General features: G+C 27.2%; 1 protein-coding gene across 1 annotated transcript in view; it reads left to right on the forward strand.

Annotated features, from left to right (window-relative positions):
* The window catches only part of LOC107438400 (nuclear pore complex protein Nup75), a 35,152-nt gene continuing 10,132 nt past the window's right edge, over window positions 1-25,020 (forward strand). Inside the window, exons 1-19 of the mRNA XM_043052942.2 lie at window positions 1-283; window positions 446-536; window positions 1,835-1,924; window positions 3,882-3,942; window positions 4,027-4,097; window positions 4,195-4,226; window positions 5,986-6,055; window positions 6,146-6,267; window positions 6,460-6,585; window positions 9,236-9,358; window positions 11,190-11,227; window positions 11,327-11,420; window positions 14,840-14,949; window positions 17,412-17,501; window positions 19,299-19,364; window positions 21,489-21,536; window positions 21,625-21,716; window positions 24,146-24,231; window positions 24,671-24,702. Coding sequence (XP_042908876.1) covers window positions 242-283; window positions 446-536; window positions 1,835-1,924; window positions 3,882-3,942; window positions 4,027-4,097; window positions 4,195-4,226; window positions 5,986-6,055; window positions 6,146-6,267; window positions 6,460-6,585; window positions 9,236-9,358; window positions 11,190-11,227; window positions 11,327-11,420; window positions 14,840-14,949; window positions 17,412-17,501; window positions 19,299-19,364; window positions 21,489-21,536; window positions 21,625-21,716; window positions 24,146-24,231; window positions 24,671-24,702 — 1,484 coding nt within the window. The 5' untranslated portion in view covers window positions 1-241. The remainder of the gene's footprint in view (window positions 284-445; window positions 537-1,834; window positions 1,925-3,881; window positions 3,943-4,026; window positions 4,098-4,194; window positions 4,227-5,985; window positions 6,056-6,145; window positions 6,268-6,459; window positions 6,586-9,235; window positions 9,359-11,189; window positions 11,228-11,326; window positions 11,421-14,839; window positions 14,950-17,411; window positions 17,502-19,298; window positions 19,365-21,488; window positions 21,537-21,624; window positions 21,717-24,145; window positions 24,232-24,670; window positions 24,703-25,020) is intronic.

Genomic DNA, 25,020 nt, shown 5'->3' on the forward strand with positions numbered 1-25,020 from the left:
AGTCCATTTCGATCGCCAAATTAAACATTCGGAATTAAACTTAAATTTCAACAAGAAACTAAAGAGTCATATAAATTTATAAGAAAATAGAATTTATAAAAAGATATGGAAAACAATTTAATTGCTTAGGTGTAAACTATGTCATATAGTTGAATTACACTATCGAAATCTGAAAGCTTTATTCAAGAAGTAACAATAAGCAGACGAGAACGTACTAAACAAATATTGAGGTTTAATTTCAATGGCGGTAATTTCTATGGATAATCAAGGGATATCAACTTTGGTAATATTATGTAATTTTATTACTTTTTCATGCTTGATTGCTTAAAATATATTCTAACCCCTTTTCTGTTTTCAGTTGTGCTGATTTTATATCCTTTTATTCTTCACTTCACATATTATACCACATTTTAATAGCCAGTGTGTTTATTTATTTATTTTTTAGGTTATTCCTGATAGCGGTCTTTGTCAGGGTTTACATGCTCAATTTTCATCTAGAAACAGTTTTTTAGTGTATGGCACGGGTAAAATAGCAGGTAAAATTATGTTTATTATGTAATTTAATAATAACAGCAATATCATTAACACATGTTTATCGTTAAACCGTCTTTCTCATTTATTCATATCTTCAAGGATATTCTGATTGACCTCTATTAATTTTATTTTGCATATGCATCGTTCTTTTTCGCTGCCAAAGTTTACTAAGTTGTATTATATAATACCCCAACTTAAACAAAATGAAAAACTTTCTGCAAGCAATTTATTTACTCTTATAAATAGTTTCAACCCTTTCGCCATTTAATGCAAACAAAATTCGTTTGAAAATCACAGATTTCTTTTTCAATGTTTTAATTTTTATCAAACTCTATATTTATTTTTACATATGCCAGCTTATATTTCTTTAAATTTTGCTGTTTTTTAAAGATTTAAAACTAGTTATTTGTTTACCAAATTTTCTATTGTATCCAAATTCTATAAAGTTGACTGCAGGTTTCTATTTCTATTCTTTTTTTCATTTTTTTGAAATAATGATTTGTTTAAAAAAAGTTTCGTCGATGGTGACAAATTTTACTAATTACTAGTTACTACTTGACCATAGTATGGCATAACACCATATTATGGATATGCCGCTCAGGACAGATAGTAATATGGGTACTTATCCAGTTATAGAACCATGTGTTTGTGACTGTTTTTCTGAGTCGTCAGTACAGACAATTGGTTCTTATAACAAATTTTATAATAAATTTTAATATCTCATTGTATTATCAAATATATCAACATTTAGTATAAATCATAATATTTTTCCACTTTTGCTAATTTTTGTTAGTTTTACATTGGTCAAGATTTTCTTTACATAAATGAAAATCATCAAGACTCACAATAATATTGTATAAAAGGTAAATAATATGACTACTCATAACTTTATAAACTTATGATAAATTGATGTTTGTTTTCCATCTTTTATCTCTTGATTTTTGTAGTTGTTATGTAACTCTAACTTTTATTGAGAATGATTGTTCAATAAATTTTTCTATGCATTTAAAATTCAAACATCAGGTTTTTTTTTTTCTAGTTAGTTGTTTCCTGATTACATTTTACTTCATCTAAGAATTTTTTTTTTTTAAAAACTAGCAATTCCCAGCGATATAAGTTCCCTATTTCTGTATTGAAGCTAAAAATGAATGAAAATCTCTTCCGTTTTGCTATTTTTTATGTAATATTGTTTATCTATATAGCCTAAATTTTTTTTTCAGAAAAAAAAAAATTAACAACTGGTAACTGGCTGGTAATTTTCAGCTTAATGTTCAGATTTTTTTCCTTTCTTATTTTTCAGATGTCAATGCAACTCAATATCTTCATGAAGTTACTCCCATACCATCTGTATTTAATGATTACGTTCGTAAACTTGTAAACGAAACTCACAGTAAGTATTTGTTCTTGTATAAACTTAAGGTAAAGTTGATCATTCTTTCTGGAGAAAGGACACAATACCCAAAATAACCATTAAAAAATTCCTTAAAATTTATAATATTTGTCCGAACAAAATTCTAAAACAAGTTAAATTACAACATACAGTAAAATCTTTTTTTTTTTAACAGTGAATTTTCCCCCCCTCTAAAATCCTGTTCTTTTCTTACATATTATTACGATTTTAATACCGCATTTGATAACTGACTTTTTAAAGTTACAATTCCACCGTTTTTATGTTAGATTTTTCGATATGAATGTTGATTTGCATGTGATGTTTAAAATGCTGATTTATTTCATATGATGTCAATATGACACATAAAATATGAATTATACATTTAAGTAATCACTTTTTGCCTCAGTTACTGGTTTTATTTGCACCAATTCCAAGAAAAACCCATGTGGTGATTTGATGTTTTTTTTCAGCTGTTTTTGATTTTTCTATTGATTTTTATTTTGGATTCTTTCTTATTGATTTTTTCGAGCTGTTAGTGATTGTTAAATTTTCATTCGCAAGCAGAACTATTTAACCACTAAGTTTTTAAAAGAAATTTCAGATTTTCTGTTTCTAAAAATTGCATGTCTGCACAATCGGAATGTCCAGTTCTCCAGATTATTCCATGTTCCTTCAATTCATAAAGCTTCAAACCTTTTAAAACATTATAAAAATATCATTTTACTAGGATTTCACCAGGATCTCATTTACTATAAGAACTTCTTTTGTCATTGCAGAAGGAGGAAGAAAAATTGTCATTTATGGCTTATAAATCTACATTTATTTTAAACTACTTGTGAATGAATGCATAACCAGAATGTTCAGTTCCATAGATAGTTCTGTGACAGTGAACGTCCAATTTATAAATCTTTTGTTGATCAGAAATTGTTATTCAAAAGTTGCCTCTAATGTAAATATTATGGAAAATGCTCTGTTCGTAGTATTTTCCTGATAAAAAATATTTTGTCTTGATTTTAAGCTTTTTGTCCTGTTTTTACCTGTTTTTTTTTCTGTTTAGAAGATCCAATTTTCTACTAATACATATAGGTTTTAAATTAATAGATTTAAAGATTTGGATTTCAGATCCATCTTTTTATTTTAATTAATGTTTGTAAAATCGCAAAATGCAATAGTTCAGCGATACGATAGGGATCATCTACTAATTATTTAAATGGTTCAGGGGTATAGCATTGTGGGTAGGATTCGTTATTGTACACTTTAGCTGTGTTTTGTCATTTAATGAAAACAATATTCATTTAACAATTTTACTTAATAAATGATGATGATGATAATATTAACTGGTTGTTTTATTAATGTAACTGTACTATTAAAAATTTTCTATATATTGATAGCTAACTATTATGAGTGCTCCATTAGTAAAATTACTAGAACAAACAGAACTAAACAAAGCAATTCCAAAATTAAAAATAGTGTATTTTTTTATTTTTTGGCAATGAAATTTACGGTTACGGCTGATATATTTTTTTTTTTATTCCTTAAAAATTTTTGTTATAAATTTCAGCAATACAATTACAATAATTCCTTTTATAGCTTAAAAATTGATTTATGAAAAATTTATCAATTAAAAATTTATTTTAGCAAGAATTCTGTGTAATTTAATAATGTTAGGTTAGCCAGTAAATAGGTTATTGCATCATTAAAAATAATAATAAGATTTTTCAAAGTAAAATTCATCTGTTATGAAATATTTTTTTATGATATCAAAATTTAGTTCAAATAATTTTCTTCATTGTTAAATGCTTTTGCTGGTCCTCTTAAATTCCTTGTTATGAGATTCTATTTTGATAGTTTTGTTTCTTAGTTATTGGGTTGTAACTGCTGGAATATTGATATCCTCATGAAGTGCTCAATTTTTCTTTCTTATTTAGCTGATTTTGATCCAATTGTATTTTTCTAGGTATCTTCTTGTCTTTTAATTCAAGAATTGGTAAATTTTCTGAAGATCAAAGGCGATTAGAGTATGTTAAATTTTTATTTTGCAGAATTTTTATAATTCTTTTTACTGTGTTTTTAATTGCTTGTGTGTGTTTTTCTGTTTTTAGAATTGTAAGAATTAGCCAACAGTACCGTTCTGTGATTTTAGCCTGTGTTGAGGATTTACATCATGCTTCACGTATGTTTTGCTCACATATTTTCTTTTACATAAGAAAATCACTCTTTTTTAAAAAAACAAAAAACAATTCATGATTTTTTTTATTTTTTTTTTATAGAAACATCTCAGGATGAAGAATTGCTTGATCTTGTAAGTTTAGTTTATTTCTTTAGTTTAAATTTTCTATTATATTAGTTATCAGTAAGGATTTCTACAAAATGATCAAGAAAACTAAAATCTATTCACAATAAAACATACATAAGCATATAATTATACAAAAATAATAAACATGTAATTATTGTAAATACACTATATGTCTGACTTTTCTTTTTTTTAATTTTTATTATTTGGCTCAAACCTTCAAAACCTTCATGTTAGTCTGTTTGTCATTGAAGTTTTTTAATGTTATTTCTGATTATTAGTTTTTGATGATATTTCTGCTATGTCAAAAAACCTGTGACATAAATTTCAAAAGTTGCTTTTTTGTTTTGCTTTACAAGATAAAATATATATATAATATTAATGATATTTTAAATAGCAGATTGCTATGTAACATATTAATTTTTTAGATGAAAAAGAAAATGCTTTGGATTTAAAAAAAATTATAATAGTTTATTAACAATTATAATAAGCATTAACAATTATAATAAGCATTAACAATTATAATAAATATCATTAACAATTTTAAAATTATAATAGTTTTGCTGATATAAATTATAATTCTAAAATTATTATTGCACAGTGCACACAAAAAAGGACCAAACTGAATAATATTTGGTCTAATGATATGATCTTCACGTTCTAGGACCTAATCTTAATGTCTCAAGGGGGTAGCCTCAAATATGCTAATTAATAAGTATAGACAATATTTTAAGTTACGAAATCAGGCATAAACACATACTTTCTCCGAATAAACATAAATTTTGTTGTTGACGGATACAGATTTCTGAATCCCCCAAAATATATAGATCATTTATCAATACTTTCGCCAAAATACAATTTTTTTTCTTCCGAATTTGCCACTTTATTGCAATTGGCTAGGTGGTGAGTGCTTAGTGCGGGCCCTGTGTAGATTACTAAAATTGGTAAAAAAAGGTATAATTTCTGNATTATAATAAATATCATTAACAATTATAACAATATATAATAAACAATTATGTATAATAACAATTATAATAAATATCATTAACAATTATAAAAAACAATTATAATAGTTTTGCTGATATAAATTATAATTCTAAAATTAATTGTACAGTGCACCTAAAAAAGGATCAAACTGAATAATATTTGGTCTAATGATGGGATCTTCATGTTCTAGGACCTAATCTTAATATCTCAAGGGGGTAGCCTCAAATATGCTAATTAATAAGTATAGACAATATTTTAAGTTACGAAATCAGGCATAAACACATACTTTCTCTGAATAAACATAAATTTTTTTTTGACAGATACAGATTTCTGAATTCCCCTAAATATATGAATCATTTACCAATACTTTTGCCAAAATACAATTATTTTTTACCGAATTTACGATTTTATTGCAATTGGCTAGGTGGTGAGTGCTTAGTACGGGTCCTGCGTAGATTATTAAAATTGGGGAAAAAAAGGTATAATTTCTGTTTTAATATAATTGTTAATTATCCATTTCTATATTAGTATCATATATAGTGGAATATATTTTTATGTGTAACATTTTAAATATACTGTAATAACTCTACATACGTTATGATTTCCTGAGTATCCTCTTCAGTTTGAAATAATTTTTAATATCGCAAGCCTAACAGTGTCTCAAACTGATTAATTCAGCTACTGATTAATCTAGAATTTACTGTGTTAATAGATATATGATTTAAAAATGCTTCTATTTATGTCTTTTCCTCTGTTGAAAGTTTTTTTTATTTTCCTTTAGCTTCAAATGTTTTCAGATATTGAACTTCTGTGGAATCTACTTCACACCCTAATACTTGATACTCCAACTGGTAAAATAAAGTTTTATATGTATAAGATATGTATGTTTAAGTATCTTTTGTAGAATTATTTACATTTCTTATGAATCTTGTTCCATGCAGGTACACGTGTGCTATATAAATTGATAGATTGGATTAAATGGCATTTTGTAGATGCCCAAAAGAAACGTGAGGAACTTATGCAAACAGAGGAACCATCTTTACATCCAGATTACTGGGACACTGTTAGTAATATATGTCTCAATTTTGATTTTTACTATGCAATGCTATTTAATTTTAAATCTATTATCTTATTTTCAATTTTTTTGTAGGTCCAAATCGGGCTTAATATTTTCATAAATTTTTTTTTGTATTATAGGTGAATGTTTTTCTATTAGTTCACCTTAGATAATCAAGTTTATTATTTTTTTTCACAGATTATTCAGTTCCTACTTCAGGGGAATATACCAGTGGCCCGTTCATTGCTGTCTACCCATAAGAAGTACAACAGGGAAGATTATGCTTGCCTTGACGATTTGATGAGAAAAATGCCCATGTATAATGTGAGTTAATTTTATTTTGCTCATCTTTGTGAAATCTACATTATGTAATCTGAATCATTTGTTAAAAAAAAAAATTAATAAATTGTATTTATTCGGGTATGAAATTTTGCAGACTTTTGGAAGAAATGTTATACACATTAGTTTTATGTGCTAATTTCTCACTTATGTCTATTACTATCACAAATATATCACATTTTATCAAATGATCCTCTTAAAATTTTACTTTTTTTTGTGTCTAATCAAAGGACCTAAGGCCTTTAGATTTCCTTAGATTTCTTCCGAATTAGTGTGTGAATCGACAAATTGAGAGACTTGTGCACTCTTTGCATACAAATCGCAATATTTTTCACTTCCCCAGCTTACAAATTTCTAGTTCATGTGTATTTGATTTATCCTTTAATCTTTTATAAAATGTTTCAAAATTGTAAAGTATATGATAATAAAAAAAATGTAACTCTGTTATAAACAAAACATATGCTTTCTCTTAAAGTGATAAATATCTTAATTCATGCTGAAATAGCATATTTTCAAGCAAAAATTATTTTGTTGAGAGTTTTCTGCATTTGTTAATGTTATTTGTTACATAATGTTGGCGAGTGACTTCTTTCGTTTATTTATGTACATTAAACCGAATTTATGTTTTAGATTTTTTTGAAATGCTGTTATACACAGCAAATATTGATTGATAAAAGGTGTATCTTATATTTAATATAATTACAAAATTATAAACTGTGCAAACATGCTGAAAACCACATGTTACATTTATCTACATATTTTCCAAATTTCACATAGTTTTGTATTTTTCTACTAAGTGTCTTCTTTACCAGATAAATTAGTCTTTACCATCTTACTGTTTGTTCATAGATTTTGTATTTGCTTGATTTATAATGTCTCTTCAAATTTTAAATTTGTCTATTGTTCTAAATTTGCTATCCATAATGTTTAATTATTCATTATTTCAATTATATTTATATGAATGATAAAAAATATTAATATCTATTTAATTTTCTATCACTAATTATCTATTTTCTATCACTACATCATTTGATCACTAATAGACAAAATTTAATTCTTCAGATTCTCTTTTTATTCCTCTTGAAGTACAAATTTTATTTCATGATTTGTGATTATGATTATTATTTGCATAATTTATGCCTAATTTTATACCAGTTTTTCCCCCCTCTATTCTTATTGACTTGATTTATAAACTAATTTCATCTCAATTCATAAGCAACTCATGCTATCTTCAAGTTCTCATATCAACCTCATTTCAAGCCATTTAAAAATCAAGGATTTCGAACCTTATTCACACTATTTTTATATTAAACATCCCAATATATATATTTGCAATTTAAAAATTACCCAACATGATCAATATTTACTCGTTTTAAAATTCAAGCATCATGCATTATATTTACATGATTTAAAGATTTTACATTGCTATTCCTTTTCAAGTGTTTTAAAAGTCATTGATTGTGATTTGTATTCTTGTGATTTAAGAATTTCACATGATTCTTTTTGCCCGATTTATAATAAATTACACATCATGATTCACTTTCGCATGATTTAAAATTCAAACATTGTGATTTGTATTTACGCAATTTAAAAATCTCATATTACGATTCCTTTTCATGTGATTTAGGAATAGAGGATTGCTTTTGGTCACATGATTTTAAATCAAACATCACGGTTTTTACTCATGTAATTTTAAAGGTACGTAACGTGATTCTTAGTCATACTATTTAAGATCAGAAAACCTTGATTTACATTCTTGCAATAAAAGTTAGCAGACCACAATTCATGTTCACACAAATGAAAAATTGCGCATCGGGATTCCTGTTCACATGATTTAAAATCAAACTGCCTTTTTTGAATGGTAAATGAAACAAGTTAATTTAAAAGACCTGTGAATACTATGAAATTATTTATAATTCAAAACATTTTTATAACAATGTTGACACAGATAATCAAAAAGTAGTAATTTTAAATTTTTCTGTCATTTTTTGAATCTATTTTTAATTTTCTTAGCTTTTTTTTATTTATTACTTATGCAGCCTAATTCTCTGTCAAAAATTGAAATCTTTTAATATTATTATAAAAAGTAGTTATTTTTATTACTTTGAATAATGGATCTTATAATTTTGATGATATTTATTCATTTATACTGCATATAAATTTTAAAATTTCATAAAATAAGATTAGAAAGAAATGTATCAATTCCTTTTTGCTAAAAATTAAATTTGAAATTTATAATTTTTCAAAAGTATAAAATTACCACTTCTTTTTTCTTCCTGAAAACTTCAAGTATTTTTTTATGAATCATCCCTAATTATGCATTTTAAACCTTTCAAATATTTAGCATTGTGCTTGATCTTTTGTAAATTGGTTTAAAAAATTGCTAAGTATAAAGAATCCTCAATTGTTAAGGGTATCAAAAATTTTGGAAAAAATTTGATGAAGCAAGTACAAATGGAAGTTTAAATGGGTGAATTAATAAAGGGTTAATTGATTTTATAAGATCTCTGTGAAATTGAAAATTGGAAAATTGATATACTCATTTGAACTTATTTTTGAAAACAGAGCTCCTTTTAAAGATAAAGAAACAGATTCATCACTTTAATTTTCATGTGACTTAACTTACTTTTTTTAGGCAAATTGTATGATTTCTTTGAATGAATTTCGTGTTAGATGGAAACAATGGCAGGAAGAATGTAGAGTTAGACTCGAGAGAGAAGAGTTTTCTTCTGATGAGAATCTGGAAAAAATTTGCCAGGTAAAATTATTTGTGTGCTTTTTTTTTAAATTTTTATTTCTACTGATTACTGTTAAAATCAATGAGTTTTAGTACTTGTGTTAATACATTATAAATCCAGATAAAAAGGTTGTTTGCTATTATCTTATTTTGACTGTGATAGGAGTGGATTCAGGTTTTGTTTTATAGGTCCATTTTGGGAAAGTTATTATGAAAATGTAAATATTTTGATAATAATGAAAGAAAAAAAAAAGCATTTTATGAGACTCACACCCGAACTGTGCTTTAGGGGTGTGGGAGTGTCAAGTTTCATGTCATTAGGTAACCTTTTTTGAAATTTTAAATAGATTATTCTTATTTTTTTGATCGGACACATACTTCATTAACTAACTACAGTAATCTCTCGATTATATGCAGGCTGACTATTCGTGCTTCGCTTTTTTTCTTCTTTTTTTTGCAATGATAAACAACATAGTGTTTAGAATTGAAAATAAATAAATTCATAGAGATGGAACTATTTTAAGAGTTTTGAGAATGGCATACAACATTCATATTCATTGCCCAGGTGCATGCAATTAATCAAATAATGGGTCTATGTTTCATTATCGTAGTTTCAATTGCTATATCTAAGTAAAATGAAGCATTGAAGGGGTGGAAATGGTGAGGCATTCATAAAGAGCAAAGAAATGTGATTTACAGCTGTTGAACTACTAAGTCAGGATGGAGTTCAAATTTCAATGAATAGATTCGGCACGCATTAAAGCAGTTTCTTCTCCTGGATCGTATTGTTGTTATTCAAAGCAATGATATTGATAGCATTAAGGAAATTTAGTTTTCTCTGTCTTGCCTTTCTATGATGAATTGGAATTAATTATCCCCAATCATTTATTTAGTCAACATGTAACACATTCTTGGAATTCTTATCAGATTGATAACTAACGAATGAGGATGGTCCCCACACAACACTTATACCCCAAAGAAAAAAGGATGAAGCAGGACTTTGAATAATATGTGGGTCATATGCATGATTTCAAAATTGTTGTCAGTTGTTTTTTTTTCTTTTTCTGATAAGAGTTTCTAAAAATCGTATATGCACAGTAACTCTCAATAAGAACTAATTCACATATTTAGACCATCATTTTTTTTTTTTTATATCTTTCTTCTCTTTAAAAGATAAAATTTACAAGAAATTTCATTTTTGGTATTAAAATCACTATGTAGATCTATAATCAAACAAGTAAATAATTTTTTGTAGCTATTTCATTATAAAATATAGAGCATTAGATACTTACTAAAGCTTACAAAAATAAAAAAAAATACCCCTATCATACTGAACTTAACCATGTAACCACTTTATTTTACTCAGATAACTATTCATAATAAACTGAATTTTGAAATTATACCTAAATTTCCATATAGATCTGTTCTATAAAGATGTCCCTTTACGAGTTAGGACTAAAATTAATAGTTTTTAACAGTTTTTAATGATATTAAAATAAAGTTCATCAACAGTTTAAACTAACATATTTTATTAGTTCATCATAAACAGATAGTTTGTATACATTACATTTAATCAGTTTCTAAAACTTAAATAAAAATGCTTTCCACAATCTGAGTAAATGTTTCTAAAAATATCAAATAAATTATCACAAGTTAAATAATATTTAATGCTTGTTTTATATTTTGTTTTTACAAAGAAGAAAATAAAACAGAGCCAACCTTATTAATAAGATGGCATTTTTTAATAATTAATGTTGTATTAATCTCAAGAAGTCGAATATTTAGAGTGTAATAGAATAGTATAATATTATAGAGTATAGTAATCTAAAATATTTGTTATTATACATTCCAGCTTTTGTGTGGAGACTTGGAAGTGCTTAGTGAGAAAAGGTCTGTAAATTTTGTTTATAATATTTTTGAAATTTTAATATTTTGTTTTCTCTTTTTTTTTCTTGAGTGAAAAAAGAATTTTTTTTCTATTTATTTTAGTTATTTGTGTCGTAATTGGTACCATCTAATGGTTTCTGTACTTTTGTATACGAATCCATGTATAAATGTCTCAGAATTAGCTGATACAGCGAGAGTAAGTTTTTCTTTTTTGTATTATTTTCTTCGCACATTCCCATTTGTATAATGATAGAATTATATTTTCTGTTTCTCAACTTTCTTTTTTTAAAAAGGGGAAAAAAGTAGGCTCTGCAGACCATTCCCTATGGATTTTTCTCAGTCAGCATTTTTTTTTAATTTTTAAAGTTGATAAAAAAGATCATTTTGTTTGTGAAAGATGTAATTATTACAATTTTTTGTAAGAACATAATTTTGTTAATATATTAATCGTAAAGAAGTAAACAAATGCTTAGATTTGAAAAAGAATCAACTGTACTTGAAAACATTATGTTTAAAGTTGGAAACACAGAATCTGCAACAGAATAAGGAACAATAAATGAGAAGTAATTTTTCTACATAAATAAAAAATGACACAAATAAAAAAAGCTTTTTAGTAACACATCCAATTTCAATTCTGTAATTACGTTTCGGAGGCCTACAAGGTTGTTGTAGATCATTTGAAAAAGAATCAACTGTACTTGAAAACATTATGTTTAAAGTTGGAAACACAGAATCTGCAACTGAATAAGGAACAATAAATGAGAAGTAATTTTTCTACATAAATAAAAAATGACATGAGTAAAAAAAGCTTTTTAGCAACGCATCCAATTTCAATTCTGTAATTACATTTCGGTGGCCTACAAGGTCGTCCACATTGCATTTTTACTACAAGTTTAACAGTTTATAATTATTGAATATTTTTCAACTGCTAAATTTTTTTATTCCATTTTTAAAAAATGTGTAAATTTTTCTACACATTTTTCTAATTTCAAATTTCTAAGTCTTCTAGTTTTTACACAGCAGAATGTAATATAAGGTTGAACACCCAAAACAGCATCATGCGTATGACTTATTAATGTATAGAAAGAAAGCATCAATATTGAAATATAATTAAAAAAATTTCAGTTAGATTTTGAAATAATGATTTTTTTTTAATGCAGAGTTTCTGCTGTTCTGTTATTCTTGATAAGAAATATCTTGTCCTAATTTTCTGATTTTTCATTTATTTATTTGTATGTGTATGTTAGGAACATTCCTTTTTCTAAGAATACTAATGCAGTTTTTGAAATAAATGATTTTTCAAAGCAAAAAATTTGAATTTTTTATCCAACCTCTTTTATTTGAATTAATGCTAGTAAAAATCTAAAAATTCAAGCGATCATGCTTAGAGACAATCCAGTAATTATATACTTGGTTCATTGAATGCAGCCTTATCCGCACAATTCATTCTTTCAGGCTTTTCGAAAATAGAGTCATTTTATGAAAAAGAAACTCCATTTGCAATACCAAATTAACCTAATTCAGGGGTAATATGTTTATTTAGTAAATTCGTCAAATGCAATGACGAAGCGTGAAGGGCAGAGTTTTGTAGTTTCACAATTATTGATTTGTCTTTTCTAATTTGATTTTGAAAATGATCAATTCTAAATAAAAAATACAGTAATCATATCGCGGAATTCCAAAACGGTGAACAGAGGGATTATTCACTACATTACTTTTGTACAAAAATATTAAGTATTATATTCACCTTGTTTTTGTTTCGAGATTATTGAAACCGTACTTAAAAATTTTGTTTGAATTTTAGTTTTAATTCTTGAACTTGATAACAAGTTTTAATTATAAATCGGTATGAGAAAATAACTAATTTATCCTATTTTTACCCCCACTTTGCAATAGTTCTTCATAATAGTAAAATCGTTTGTATATGTATTAATCTCAAAGTATTATGAGTTCTTCACTGCTCCATCAATGAAATTATAATAGAAACTGTCAAATTCCTTTTATTACCAAACAAAGTAATTCTACATTTAAAAATATTATAGTTTATTATTATTTTTTATTATATTTAAGTAGATAAAATTACACTTATTTAGGGAAATGCTTAATCATTTTAGATTTTTCCTGTTGGTTTTGAGCATTGTAATAAACAGTGCCTGATTTTCCACTTTGCCAGTAACATAAAAAACAATTTCAGAAAATTAAATTTTTCATTATATAAAAAATTTTAAAAATGCTATTTACTTGTTTTAAAGATAATAAAACTTGTATGCAGATACTAATAAGTTTTTTTTCAATGATATGCCAAAATTTAATATATTGTGTACTAAAATCTGTGATAACACACCACTCAATAAGCCTCCGGTCTGACAAAAATAGCACCACTGCTAACAAAGCCATATAATTTCTGAGTAGTAGCAACTTTCAAACAATAATTGTCAAAATGTCATGACATCCTGATTATTAGTTTTGAGGTTACAAGTGGTTTTAGTGACCCTTGTTTTGTAATTTTTAAAAGAATGGATGAAAAAGAATGTGTTTTGATTAAGTATTATTTTTTGAAGGGAAAAAATACTGTTGAAGCAAAATAAAGGCTTGATAATTATTATGGTACTCTGCACCAGGAAAATCAACCATTATTGATTGGTATGCTGAATTTTAATGCAGCTGTAAAGACAGTGATGATGCTGAATGCTCTGGTTGCTCAAAATCAAATGTTTTAGACCGTAAAGTGAAGTTGCGTGAGATAGCTGTCACCTTAAGGATATCACAAGGTAGTTTGTTTACAATTTTACAAAAAAAGTTGAGCAGGCTTGTGTTGCTTTCAAAATGGCTGCTGCGTTTACTCACACCAAACTAAAAAGAACAATGTGTTGACGATTCAGAATGCTGTTTGGAACTTTTAAAGCAAAATAAAAAAAAAATCTTTTGTCTGCATATGACAATGGATGAAACATGGATCCAGTACAACACTCTTTAATAAAAAAAAACTTCAGTTGAGTGGATAACAGTCGGGTGAAAGTCATTCAAAGCGATCAAAAAGTCAAAAGTTGACTCGCAATATTGTGACCTCCGTACTTAGGGACATGCATGGTATTTTGTTCATCGATTATCTTGAAAAAGATGAAACTCTAGTTAGCGAATATTACATTATATTATTGGATTGAATAAGCTAGGAAATTAAGAAGAAGCAGCCTCACTTGCAAAGAAAAATAATTCTGTTTAACTTAGACAATGCCCCTTTGTCACATAATGGCTGAATTGTATGAATTATTTCCCCACTCACCATAGTTTCCAGATCTGTCCCATCGCGACCAATGGCTCTTATGAAATTTAAAAAAGATGCTCCAAGGGAAAAAATTTGGCTCAAATGAAGTTATTTTTAAAACTTGGGTCTATTTTGAGAGCAAAGAAATCGTTCTACAAAAAAGGCATAAAAAGAAATTCGAAGAGTGTTGGAATAAACGTATCTTTTATGAAGTCTAGTTTCTAAAAAAAGAATGCTGTTTTTCTTAGCTAAACCGGAGACTTATTGAGTGATGTGTTACACCCATATTTTTACTAATTATTATTTTATTCAAGTTGTCTATAATGCATGTAATATTTTTTTCTTCTTAGACTTACTACAACAATGTAACTTGTGACTCGTGGAATAAATCTAATACTGTAGATTCAGTGATATTAGCTGCTATGGAATTAGATCTAAAGAATGTCATTGCTTTGATATGGTAAATTAACCTATGTTGTGCATTATTGCCACTTTCTTCTAATGATTTAAATTTTTTAAAGATTAATGATATGCAATTTTGTGTTTTAAATAAATCACTTCATTCTAAAAAAAAAAAAAAAATTACTTTTTTAAAATAATCTCTTTTATTGTCAGAATGAATTCATACATTTATTCTGATTTAAATGAATACAATACAGAGCTGTTCTTAATTTCTTAAGGGCAGAAAACTATAGTAATAAACTTCATCAAATACTACAAATTATCGTTGCTTTATAATATCTACTCTTAAGTAACAAGTTATTTTTTGAAAAATCATATTTTTACTTTATAATTTGATAGTGCATACATTAAAAACATTTTTTCTAAATGCATATTTTGAACTTATCTTATTTCCATATATTTAAATTTATAACTTAGTTCTTCCTTTGACATCATTATATTTTTGTCAGCCAACAACTATTTGTCTATTGTTTTAGAAAATAACTCCTCTTTTAAAAAATCTTTATAATAAATTTTAAAAAAACTTATGAACTGAATTAATATAATTAAAAAGATGTTTTGTTTTTTTAAATTTTGTAAAGACTATTCAAACCCAAGTAAACAAATTACTTGTTGAGTAGCTGTAGAAAATAATTTTAGTACATTGAATTTTTTTTTTTCAAAAAAAAGCACAAATAATATCTAATGCGCTTGTATTCCATCTTACCTAAACTTTCATACTACTGTCAAATAATCAGAAAAAAATTTGAAAATTTTCTCTCTATATATATCTATATATACATATATGTATTCCTCTCTCTCTATTTATATATGTAGTGAAACCTCGGTTAAGTGGACGTTCTTGGGAACGAAATAATTGCCCCTTTACGAGAGTTGCCCGTTGACAGGAAGGGTACCCTAATAATAAAGTTTATCAGCATAAATTGTTTTTAGAATAGTACTTTCAATGATGTAGAAATAATTAAATGATCTACAATAACTATCTACAAGGATATTTATTCATAATTTGAAAAATATTTTTTTCTATACAAAAGAAATGTATAAAAAAAGTTTGATATAAATACATAATTCTAGATGCAGCTATGTAAAAATTAATATAATTTTCCTGTTAACACAGGTGTTCAAGTTAGTCATACAATACCGAATAGGAGCTTTAAGTCTTCAGTCGGTTTCACTCAATGAGAAATGTGTTTAATACCTCCTTGAAAGTAAGCCGCCCGCGATTCACAGAAAACAAAAGAAATCAATGCTGACCTATACAGTATGAGGACCTATGGAGTTGATATATTTACGATTAATCATCTATCAAGTGTCTGAATAAATGTTTCCTTTATATGAACGTTCTCTTTTTTGTTCTCTTTTTTTACCCCAGCTGTGTTAAATACAGTCTTCAAATTTATAAGAAAATGCAAGAATTCAGTGGAGAAGAAACATTTAAGAGGTTATTTCAGCTTGTGGGGTCTCATAACCTATGTTGTCCAGATGAAAAGATCAAAAGATGCCACTATCTCAAAAAGCAGTATTATTTTCTCACCTTTCTTTGCAAATATAAGGCAAGGTGACAGGAGAAAGATTAATTCTTTAGTAGTGAAATAGCTTAACAATATTTTTAGCTATGGATAAGAAGAAGAAAATTTACAAGCTTTGAAAATAAAATAGTGAAATATTGCTTTTTCCCCCCTCGCAATTTAAAGCAGAAATTTTTTTTTTTACAAATTTAGAAAATATAGTGTCCGGCTTGAAGAGATAGAAAAGAACGTTTCAGGGCAAAGATGACTGTCTATGTCCGGTTACAGTAGTGATCAACTTTGCGGAGAATGTACATAATGGTTTATTTATAGAAGATTCACGGGGAATTAATAATATGTACGTATTGAAAGGTGCCCGTTTCACAGGAGTGTCCATAACAGGAGGTTTCACTGTGTGTGTATATATATATATGCAGCACAAAAAAGACAAGTATAAAAAGAAAAACTTGATAAATTAATTATTTTTCTTCTCTTTTCATTAATCTTTATTATTTTCCATGTTTTCTCTATATTTTAGATATACAGTACAGAACCCGTTATCCGGAAATCAGAAAACCGGAAAACCAAAAAACCGGAACGAAATTTGCTAAATTTTCTCGCCATTTAAAAAAAAAATGTTTTTTTTTTCCTCATAAGATTTTACGATTTTTCTTTCTTTTTTTAAAGATGTTTACCTTACCATCATTTTGGAAATAATCATTAGTGTATTACTTCATCGTCTTTTTTAATTTTTAAGATTATTTCCAAATATTATTTTTTTTAGTTGGGTTTAACAATAAAAAAAACGGCTTTTTGTAGCAATTCAGAAAACCGGAAAAACCAGTTATTCGGAATAGCGATGGTCCCGACCGTTCCGGATAATCGGTTACTGTATTGTTCGGTTCTTTACTGTATTGTTCATCTATATTTTTCTAATGAAAGATATTTTCAGTACATTTAATGATGGATGGTGGTTTGCTACTCATCTCATGGATCTTTTTTCTCATGGGGATTTCATTGAAAATAGTGCTGGACAAAATGGGTAATAATTCTATTCTTGACAACAACAGTATTGTGTTTCCGAACTCTTAAATATTTTTTTTTTTTGTGTGTGTAAGCTTTTTATTTTTTGTACATTAATCATTTAATAACACACTAACATTACAGAGTAAGTGCCTGTAACTATAAGTGGTCACTTTGGCCACTTTACTGGAGGTTATACCTCAGAAGAAACACTTCATGGCAAATTCTCTTTTATTTATGTAGGCAATTTTAAGTATAGTAACAAATGTGTTTGTGTAAATCTAGATTTAGTGTTTAGGTTTCAAATGCTGAAAAAATTGTTCTAAACTATCAATTTCCAAGTAATTATGTCAGAATTACTTAGGATTAAGTTGTGGGAAAGTTATCTTGTGATAATTTTTTGTATTTTGATATTTTAAAAGCATTTTCCGGGCATTTGAAACTTTGTTTATTCTAGGCTTATTTTTCTCTAAATTTCAAATTACCAGTGGTAGGGAAACATAATTCCTCATGAAATGTTTCTCCCAGGGCATAGCATCCACTTAAAAGAAATGAGATGAAATGCTGATATCATGTATATTTAAAGTATGTAACCATATAATTTGCTTGTTGTAATGCTTTCCTTCAAAAGTTTTCGCTTCAGTTCTATGTATATAACTTCAGTCTGTTTAGAGGCAACCATTTTTGATAAATAATATACTGCAGAGAACTGTTAAGTCTAAGCAAAAATAAAATCAAGAAGAATGTGAATACTCTAAAATTAATGGCTTCCTGCAATACTTAAAAAAAAAAAATAAATAAATAATTTCAAACAAGATATTTTACGATTCATGAATTTATTAAATCCATTGAAAAGGAATTTACAAAGGTTATGAATGCATATAGGAAACTTCAAGAGTGATTCATCCTTGAGGAAGCACTATAAAAACTTTAAGTTCTCTTTAATGGAAAATAATTGATAATTTTTTACACAGAATGCACCCAAGACCCCCAAGGTTAAGAATAGATATGTTCTGTCACTTTTTCTTTATTCATAGTTGTTGTTAATTTACGTCGCACTAGAGCTGCAGAATGGGCTATTGGCGACGGATGAATTTTATTGAGCGGTAATACAAAAAAAAAATAATAATGGTTTGAATAATTTCTTCCAAACTTTTGTTTCCTATTGACTAACTCTCAATAGAAGGGGCAGGATAGCCTGGTCGGTAGGGCGCTGGGCCCATATCCAAGAGGTCGTGGGTTCGATCCTCGCCGGCCGAAGACTCCCCGTGTAGTAAATGGTGACTGATGCACGTTAAATCTGTCGAGTCTCAAAGTCCTCCATGTTCCCACAACAAATCAANAAAAATATTTTAAAACCTGCTGATTACCTATAGTATAATTAAATTTCAATATAATGCATGGCAAGTGTTGGTAGTTTTGAAGTTTATATATTCTCTTGGCAAACTTCAGTTTTTGACATTTTTGACGGGTTTTTGACGGTTTAAACCAGTATTATACCCTTGTCATGTCAAAAACCACTTTTTGACGTCAAAAACCCAACCCTGATATATATATATATATACTATTTGAATTGAGAATACTGAAATAAAAATTAGGTCACTTTATTGGAATGAACGGCTCAATTTGGAGTCTCTATTGGTTGTAGAAGCATTTTCTATAAAATGCATTTAATATTGTAATAAATATAATGTAGTTAAATTGGATTTCTGGAGAAAAAAAGGAAATGAGTTGTTGTTCCAAATGTGTTGCCTCATAAATTTTTCGGCTGGGATTTAAAATATTTGAAATTATATTTATGTTTTTTTTATTTTAGACAAAGTGCAAATTTTAGAAAGTACCTATTGAGAAATTATGGAGAAAATCTTATGTGCCATCCAAGGTAAGTTTAATTTTAAATGCAAATAAATGAAATGGATTATTATTCCTTGTATTTTTTTCTGTGTTCTTTAATTTCCAGTAGTTTTTTTAAAACATCTACATGCTTACAATCCTTATGACTTTAAAGTTAATTAGGAATATTCTGGGTTGTTTTTGTTGACGTTACTTTTGTTAATACTTCAATTATAATGTGTAATATTCCTGATAATTAATACTATGTGTCTCCTGAAATAAAATAAAAAGTGTGAAAGATATTGCCTACAACAATAACAGATTTCGCATTATCAATCTCACAATATTTACTCTTACCATTACATATATGGCAACTTAAACGCATTACTCCTAAAATGTGTGTATTTTCAGTCATCTCCTATTTAAAAACTTAAATGAAAAAGAACATACAAATTTAAAGGAATTTTTTTTCCAGCTTTGAAAAAAATGTTGCCATATTAGAAAGTTGTTTTCTAGTTATTTTTTTAGGGTCATCATGCTCTTTTATCCAGTTATTCTCTTAGTTCAAGCCAGAACTTAATTTTAGCCTTTTTTTTTTTATCAAGGGCTATGAGAAAAATTTGTTACTCACTATGCATACATGTTACTACAGTTATATGTTACTTTCAATGATGATCTAAACACACCTTACTATTTTACCTTCCTCATAATGGTTTCTCATTTTATAGTTTTTGTAATGTGCTATCACACAAAAAAGAGTTTTGTATCCCTATAATTAAAAGTGATTCATGCAAGATTAGTTTATTAATAAACTGTATCTGGTAAAAATTATAGCTAGGAGAAGTCAATGTGTAGACCAGTGATTTTCAACCACTGTGCCGCGGCACTTTTGTGTGCCGCCAAATTCTTAAAATGTGCTGCCAAATATTGGAAACGATACAATAAAAATTATAATGCTTTTTTTTTATTATGAGTAAAGTTTAAACTAAAGAAAAGTGTATATATATATATATACTTATACTTATATATATACTTACAAACAGAAATAAAAGCTCATCATTAAAGTAAGCTATGAAATTAATAAACAAATTAACAAAGGATAACTAAAAAAAATTAAGCTAACAATTAATAATTAGCAAAAAAACAAGTTAACAAGAAATCACAAAAAAATAACAGTTAATGTAAAAAAACTAAAAGTTAATAACTGTAGAAAACAAGCTAACAATTAATAACTAGCAAAAAAAAATAACTGTTACTAACTAATCAGAAAAATAAGTCGAACGAAATAATTAATCCCTTAATAAACGTGCTTTTGTAGTACATATTATTTTATGTCACATTCAAAATTATTATCACAAACTATTTGATACAGTGTATAATAGGTAAGTAAGCAACTTTTAATTTAATGTTTTTCATTGTGTGCATCAAATTTCGAAATCGTTAAAAGTGTGCCGCAACAAAAAAAAAAGGTTGAGAATCACTAGTGTAGACCTTTAGCATTTCTTATTTTTGGCTTCTCTTTTTACAACCGTGAATTTTACAAATGGCCGGTTTTTATATTCTTAATTTTTTCCAAGCCTTTGAATGGGGAACCTACTGTAATTAAATACTTGACAGTGACATCACGTGTGGTTAAATCCGTCAAGTTCGACACACACGTGACATCGCTTTCAGGTATCCAATTAAATCTCGTCCAAAAATGGATTCAGCCTGATAATAAACCCAAGCCTGAAAGCTGTAAAATTAATAAACCATGCACAACAACATGATTAGTTGCAAGTAACCAAATAAAGTTTCTTTTTTCTTTTCTTAAATAACCAGTTAAGCAAGATTTTTCTTTGTTGGTAAAAAGATGAATATCATTGAAATCAATGACTTAGTCTCAATTTTCGCACATTTTTATACCAGATCAAACAATGCAGCATTGCAATAACTAGTTAATTATTAAATTATTAGATGATAAAACTCGTTTCGCAAAACTATGGATTTCCTTCGTAATTAGCATAGAACCTATTATCTAATTTTGAATCTGTGTAAAACTAGAATCCCTATCTTTCATTGAAGTTTGATAGTTTGAAAAAATATGTCTGCTTTTTTATGTATTTATCAGAACCATTTGTAAATTTTCTTTTAAATTGCTATAAATACAATAATTTATTCATCTTGATTTCAGTTTGTGGCAAATTGGAATTGACTATATTGATCACAGTGATATAAGTTGGTAAGAATACTTATTTATTTGTTGAAGTATTTAAAATGTATTTAACTCCTGTTAATGATTGTTATTATTATGTTTTTTTTTTTTTTAGTGAAGTATATCTTGAAAGAATACCATTGAAAACTGAAGCTCAGGCTCGTAAAGTATTGTATTTGGCAAAAAAACGAAATTTGACCAGTCTAGGTATGCATTACTAATTTATAAATTAAAAATAATTAATTAGAATTTTTTTTGACTTTGATTTTTTTTAAAAAAGTTTTTGTGCGTTTTATGTTAGCAAAAGATATATTTTAGATATTTAACTTGTTTAATTCTTTGTTTCCTATCTTTTTTTTAAAAAGAATTTTCTGAATTTTATTCATTTAAAATATGAGTTTCAATCAAAAATGAAAAGTTTGATGGAAGATATATGTCTAATAAAATGCTTAAAACGTTCAACTGAAAAAATTATAAAAATATATTATTAGTTGCTGGTGCAGAACATTAGATTATACTAGTTGGTCTATTGATTAGGAAATATTTAGTGGAAGAAGGTTTTGTTAATCATTTTCTGTTTTTTCTATACATTCTAAGGTTGTCATTTTTGTTCATATGCTAAATTATAACTTCACATATATTCTTCCACTTAGTTCTTCAATTCAAGAGCTTAGTGGAAAGATGTACCTAGTGGCATTTTTAAAAAGTGCGAAATTTTGGGTTTTAAAATATAATGAGCTCAGCTGTATGTATAAAACTTAAATGTTGTTTCCCTGATCAATCAATATGACGATTTTTATTGAATGGAAATTTGTGTTTTATAGACAGCTTTATTTCTTTTCTTTACGAAAAAAAAAATTTAAAAACTGTTGCTTCTAAATTTACTAAAATGTTATTTAGAACTTAAGCTCACACTGGAAATTTATCGGTCCAAAAGAATTACATAGATATTTATTTAGTGGTTCTAAAAATTTAACATAGTACTGTACTGAAAAGAAAAGTTTAAGCTTTCAAAGTGTATGAAAATGATTGAACCTAATTGAGCAAAGAGCTGTACAACATTCCCAAATATTCTAGATGCTACACATTTTTTAATCTGTGGTGAACACAAGAATTTTTCGAGGTGGTGTCACAACTAACAATATGCATATAATAATAGATTTTTTATTATGTTTTCATTTGCTCCCTATTGCATCTGTGGGGGAAGAATTTTATCTGCGGATCACTGGAACACAATTTCTATCGAAGCTTTTTGCTTGATAACAATTCAAGTTTCAATCGAATTTCCAAAAATTATTCTGTAATTCCTAAATAGATGTGTGGCTTTGTTGCTAAAAATTTTCATTCTATTCAGCTCTTTACTTGTTTTTTTGTTATATATATATATATAGGTTGTCATTTGAAAAATTTGAGTNATATATTAATCTATTTTGCTTTTTCAGCAATTAGTGCAACAGATCTTCATGTAGATATTAGGTAATGGATTTTTTAATGTGGCATTATTAGAATCGCCAAAATTTAATAAATAGATGAATTCCCAAAAATTTGCATCAAAACTGATTTATGAAGTGTTTGAATTTCCCATGGTAATTACTTTTGGATTAAAGAGAAAAAAAAGTGCGTGGAGTCCCACCGTGCGGAAGAAGTTAAACTTTGTAACCTGCGACGTTAATTGTAGAAGAATCGGCAGTTGTAGAAGGATCACTAGTTCTAATAAATTATATGTGTATCAAAACAAACTAAAATAATATTTATAGAAAAGCAAAAGTTTTAGGACTTTTATTATTTTAATGCTAGTGAGAACCGAAACAATATGGAAATGAATGAGGGAAAACTGGATCCTACCACGTGATTTCCCGGTCAAAAAAAATGTAGCGTTAAACGTTTAACGCAACCTTGTTGGAAGTCGCATAAGAAGTATAACTNATATATTAATCTATTTTGCTTTTTCAGCAATTAGTGCAACAGATCTTCATGTAGATATTAGGTAATGGATTTTTTAATGTGGCATTATTAGAATCGCCAAAATTTAATAAATAGATGAATTCCCAAAATTTTGAAAATGTAAAAAATTTGCATCAAAACTGATTTATGAAGTGTTTAAATTTCTCATGGTAATTACTTTTGGATTAAAGAAAAAAAATGAACAGGCAAGCTTCTTGTGCTGTAAATGGTGGAAAAATAAGTTTATAAAAAATAGTTCACGCAACAAATTTGCCATCCATGCTTTTGATTTTGTCAACATTTATTGATGACTTGACCAAATTGTCCCCATGCTGGTGTAAACCTTATTCAGAGCATTCTTCCTATAAATTCTTTGATTATACATATTTTTTGAAGGCAAAAATAAAAGTTATAGTCTGTCTATCTAAAGAATTTCTCTTGCCACTCATTTGGAGAATTATTGGTGACAATGGTTATACGTTTGAACTATTCCTTATAGAGGTATGGGTGCTTCCAAGCAGTGCACTTTACCCTTCAGGGATTTTTTTAAAAACATGAATGGTGCTCAACATGTTAACAAAAACCTACTAAAATATTTCTTTATGATTTTTAAAATTCAAGAAACTGAACATTAATGAAAGAAATTTTTGTTAACCATGTTATTAATAGTTTGAAATTATTATTTTTTTCAGTGAAAACAGTTTCTAATGTTATGACTTCTAAGGCAATGGCAAAAGGAAAACTTGGAACTGCTTTAACATGGGTTATGTATTCTAAGGTCAATTATCCTTTCTTTTTTTAAAGTTAAATTAATTAATAAAAATATTTGTCTGTACGTTAGAGATGTGGCAAGCTCACTTTAAGAGGTCTGAACCCGGTAAATAATACATAATTACTTAGCCCTAGGTATACGTCAGTTAAAGATCGAATTTAGCACTCTCGCAAAAGTACTGGACAGAACTAGCAGATTGCTGTTATTTTTTTATATCGTATAAGTTGTATTTTTTTGTACTTAATGCTCGCTCGAACCAAACGTTTCTTAATAGTTTCTCTTAAAAAAGTTCATGAAAATTTTATCATGAGCCTGAAACATTTTTTCAGTAAGCAAGCCATGCCGGGCTTGGGCATCTCTACCGTACACATGCATTTATAAATAATTTGTTTTTGTTTCTAAACTGCATTTTTTTACACATATTTCTATTTTTGTTCTTTTACAGAATGTCCGGTACGCAGATGAAATAGCTGATAGGTTTGTATTTTATTATAGCTATATTGTTCAAAAATGTGCTATATGGGTGTTATTTTTCCATAATTATTACAATTTCATTGTCAAAATTAGCAATATAAATTACAGTTATTGCAAAAAATAAGCTTTTAAATAATTTTTTATGCTTTTTATTTGCACTGTTTAAAGTAAGCTCCCCCCTCTTGAACTACTAAGAGTTAAGAAACTTTAACATTAACTTCTCATCTACGATCAGTTCTATAAACGATAAATGAGAAACAAAAGTGATTCGATAGAAACAAAAAATACAATAAAAACAAACAAATTAATCTGAAATACTGT

The sequence above is a fragment of the Parasteatoda tepidariorum genome, chromosome 1 (assembly GCF_043381705.1).
Source record: "Parasteatoda tepidariorum isolate YZ-2023 chromosome 1, CAS_Ptep_4.0, whole genome shotgun sequence".
NCBI classification, from domain to species: domain Eukaryota; kingdom Metazoa; phylum Arthropoda; class Arachnida; order Araneae; family Theridiidae; genus Parasteatoda; species Parasteatoda tepidariorum.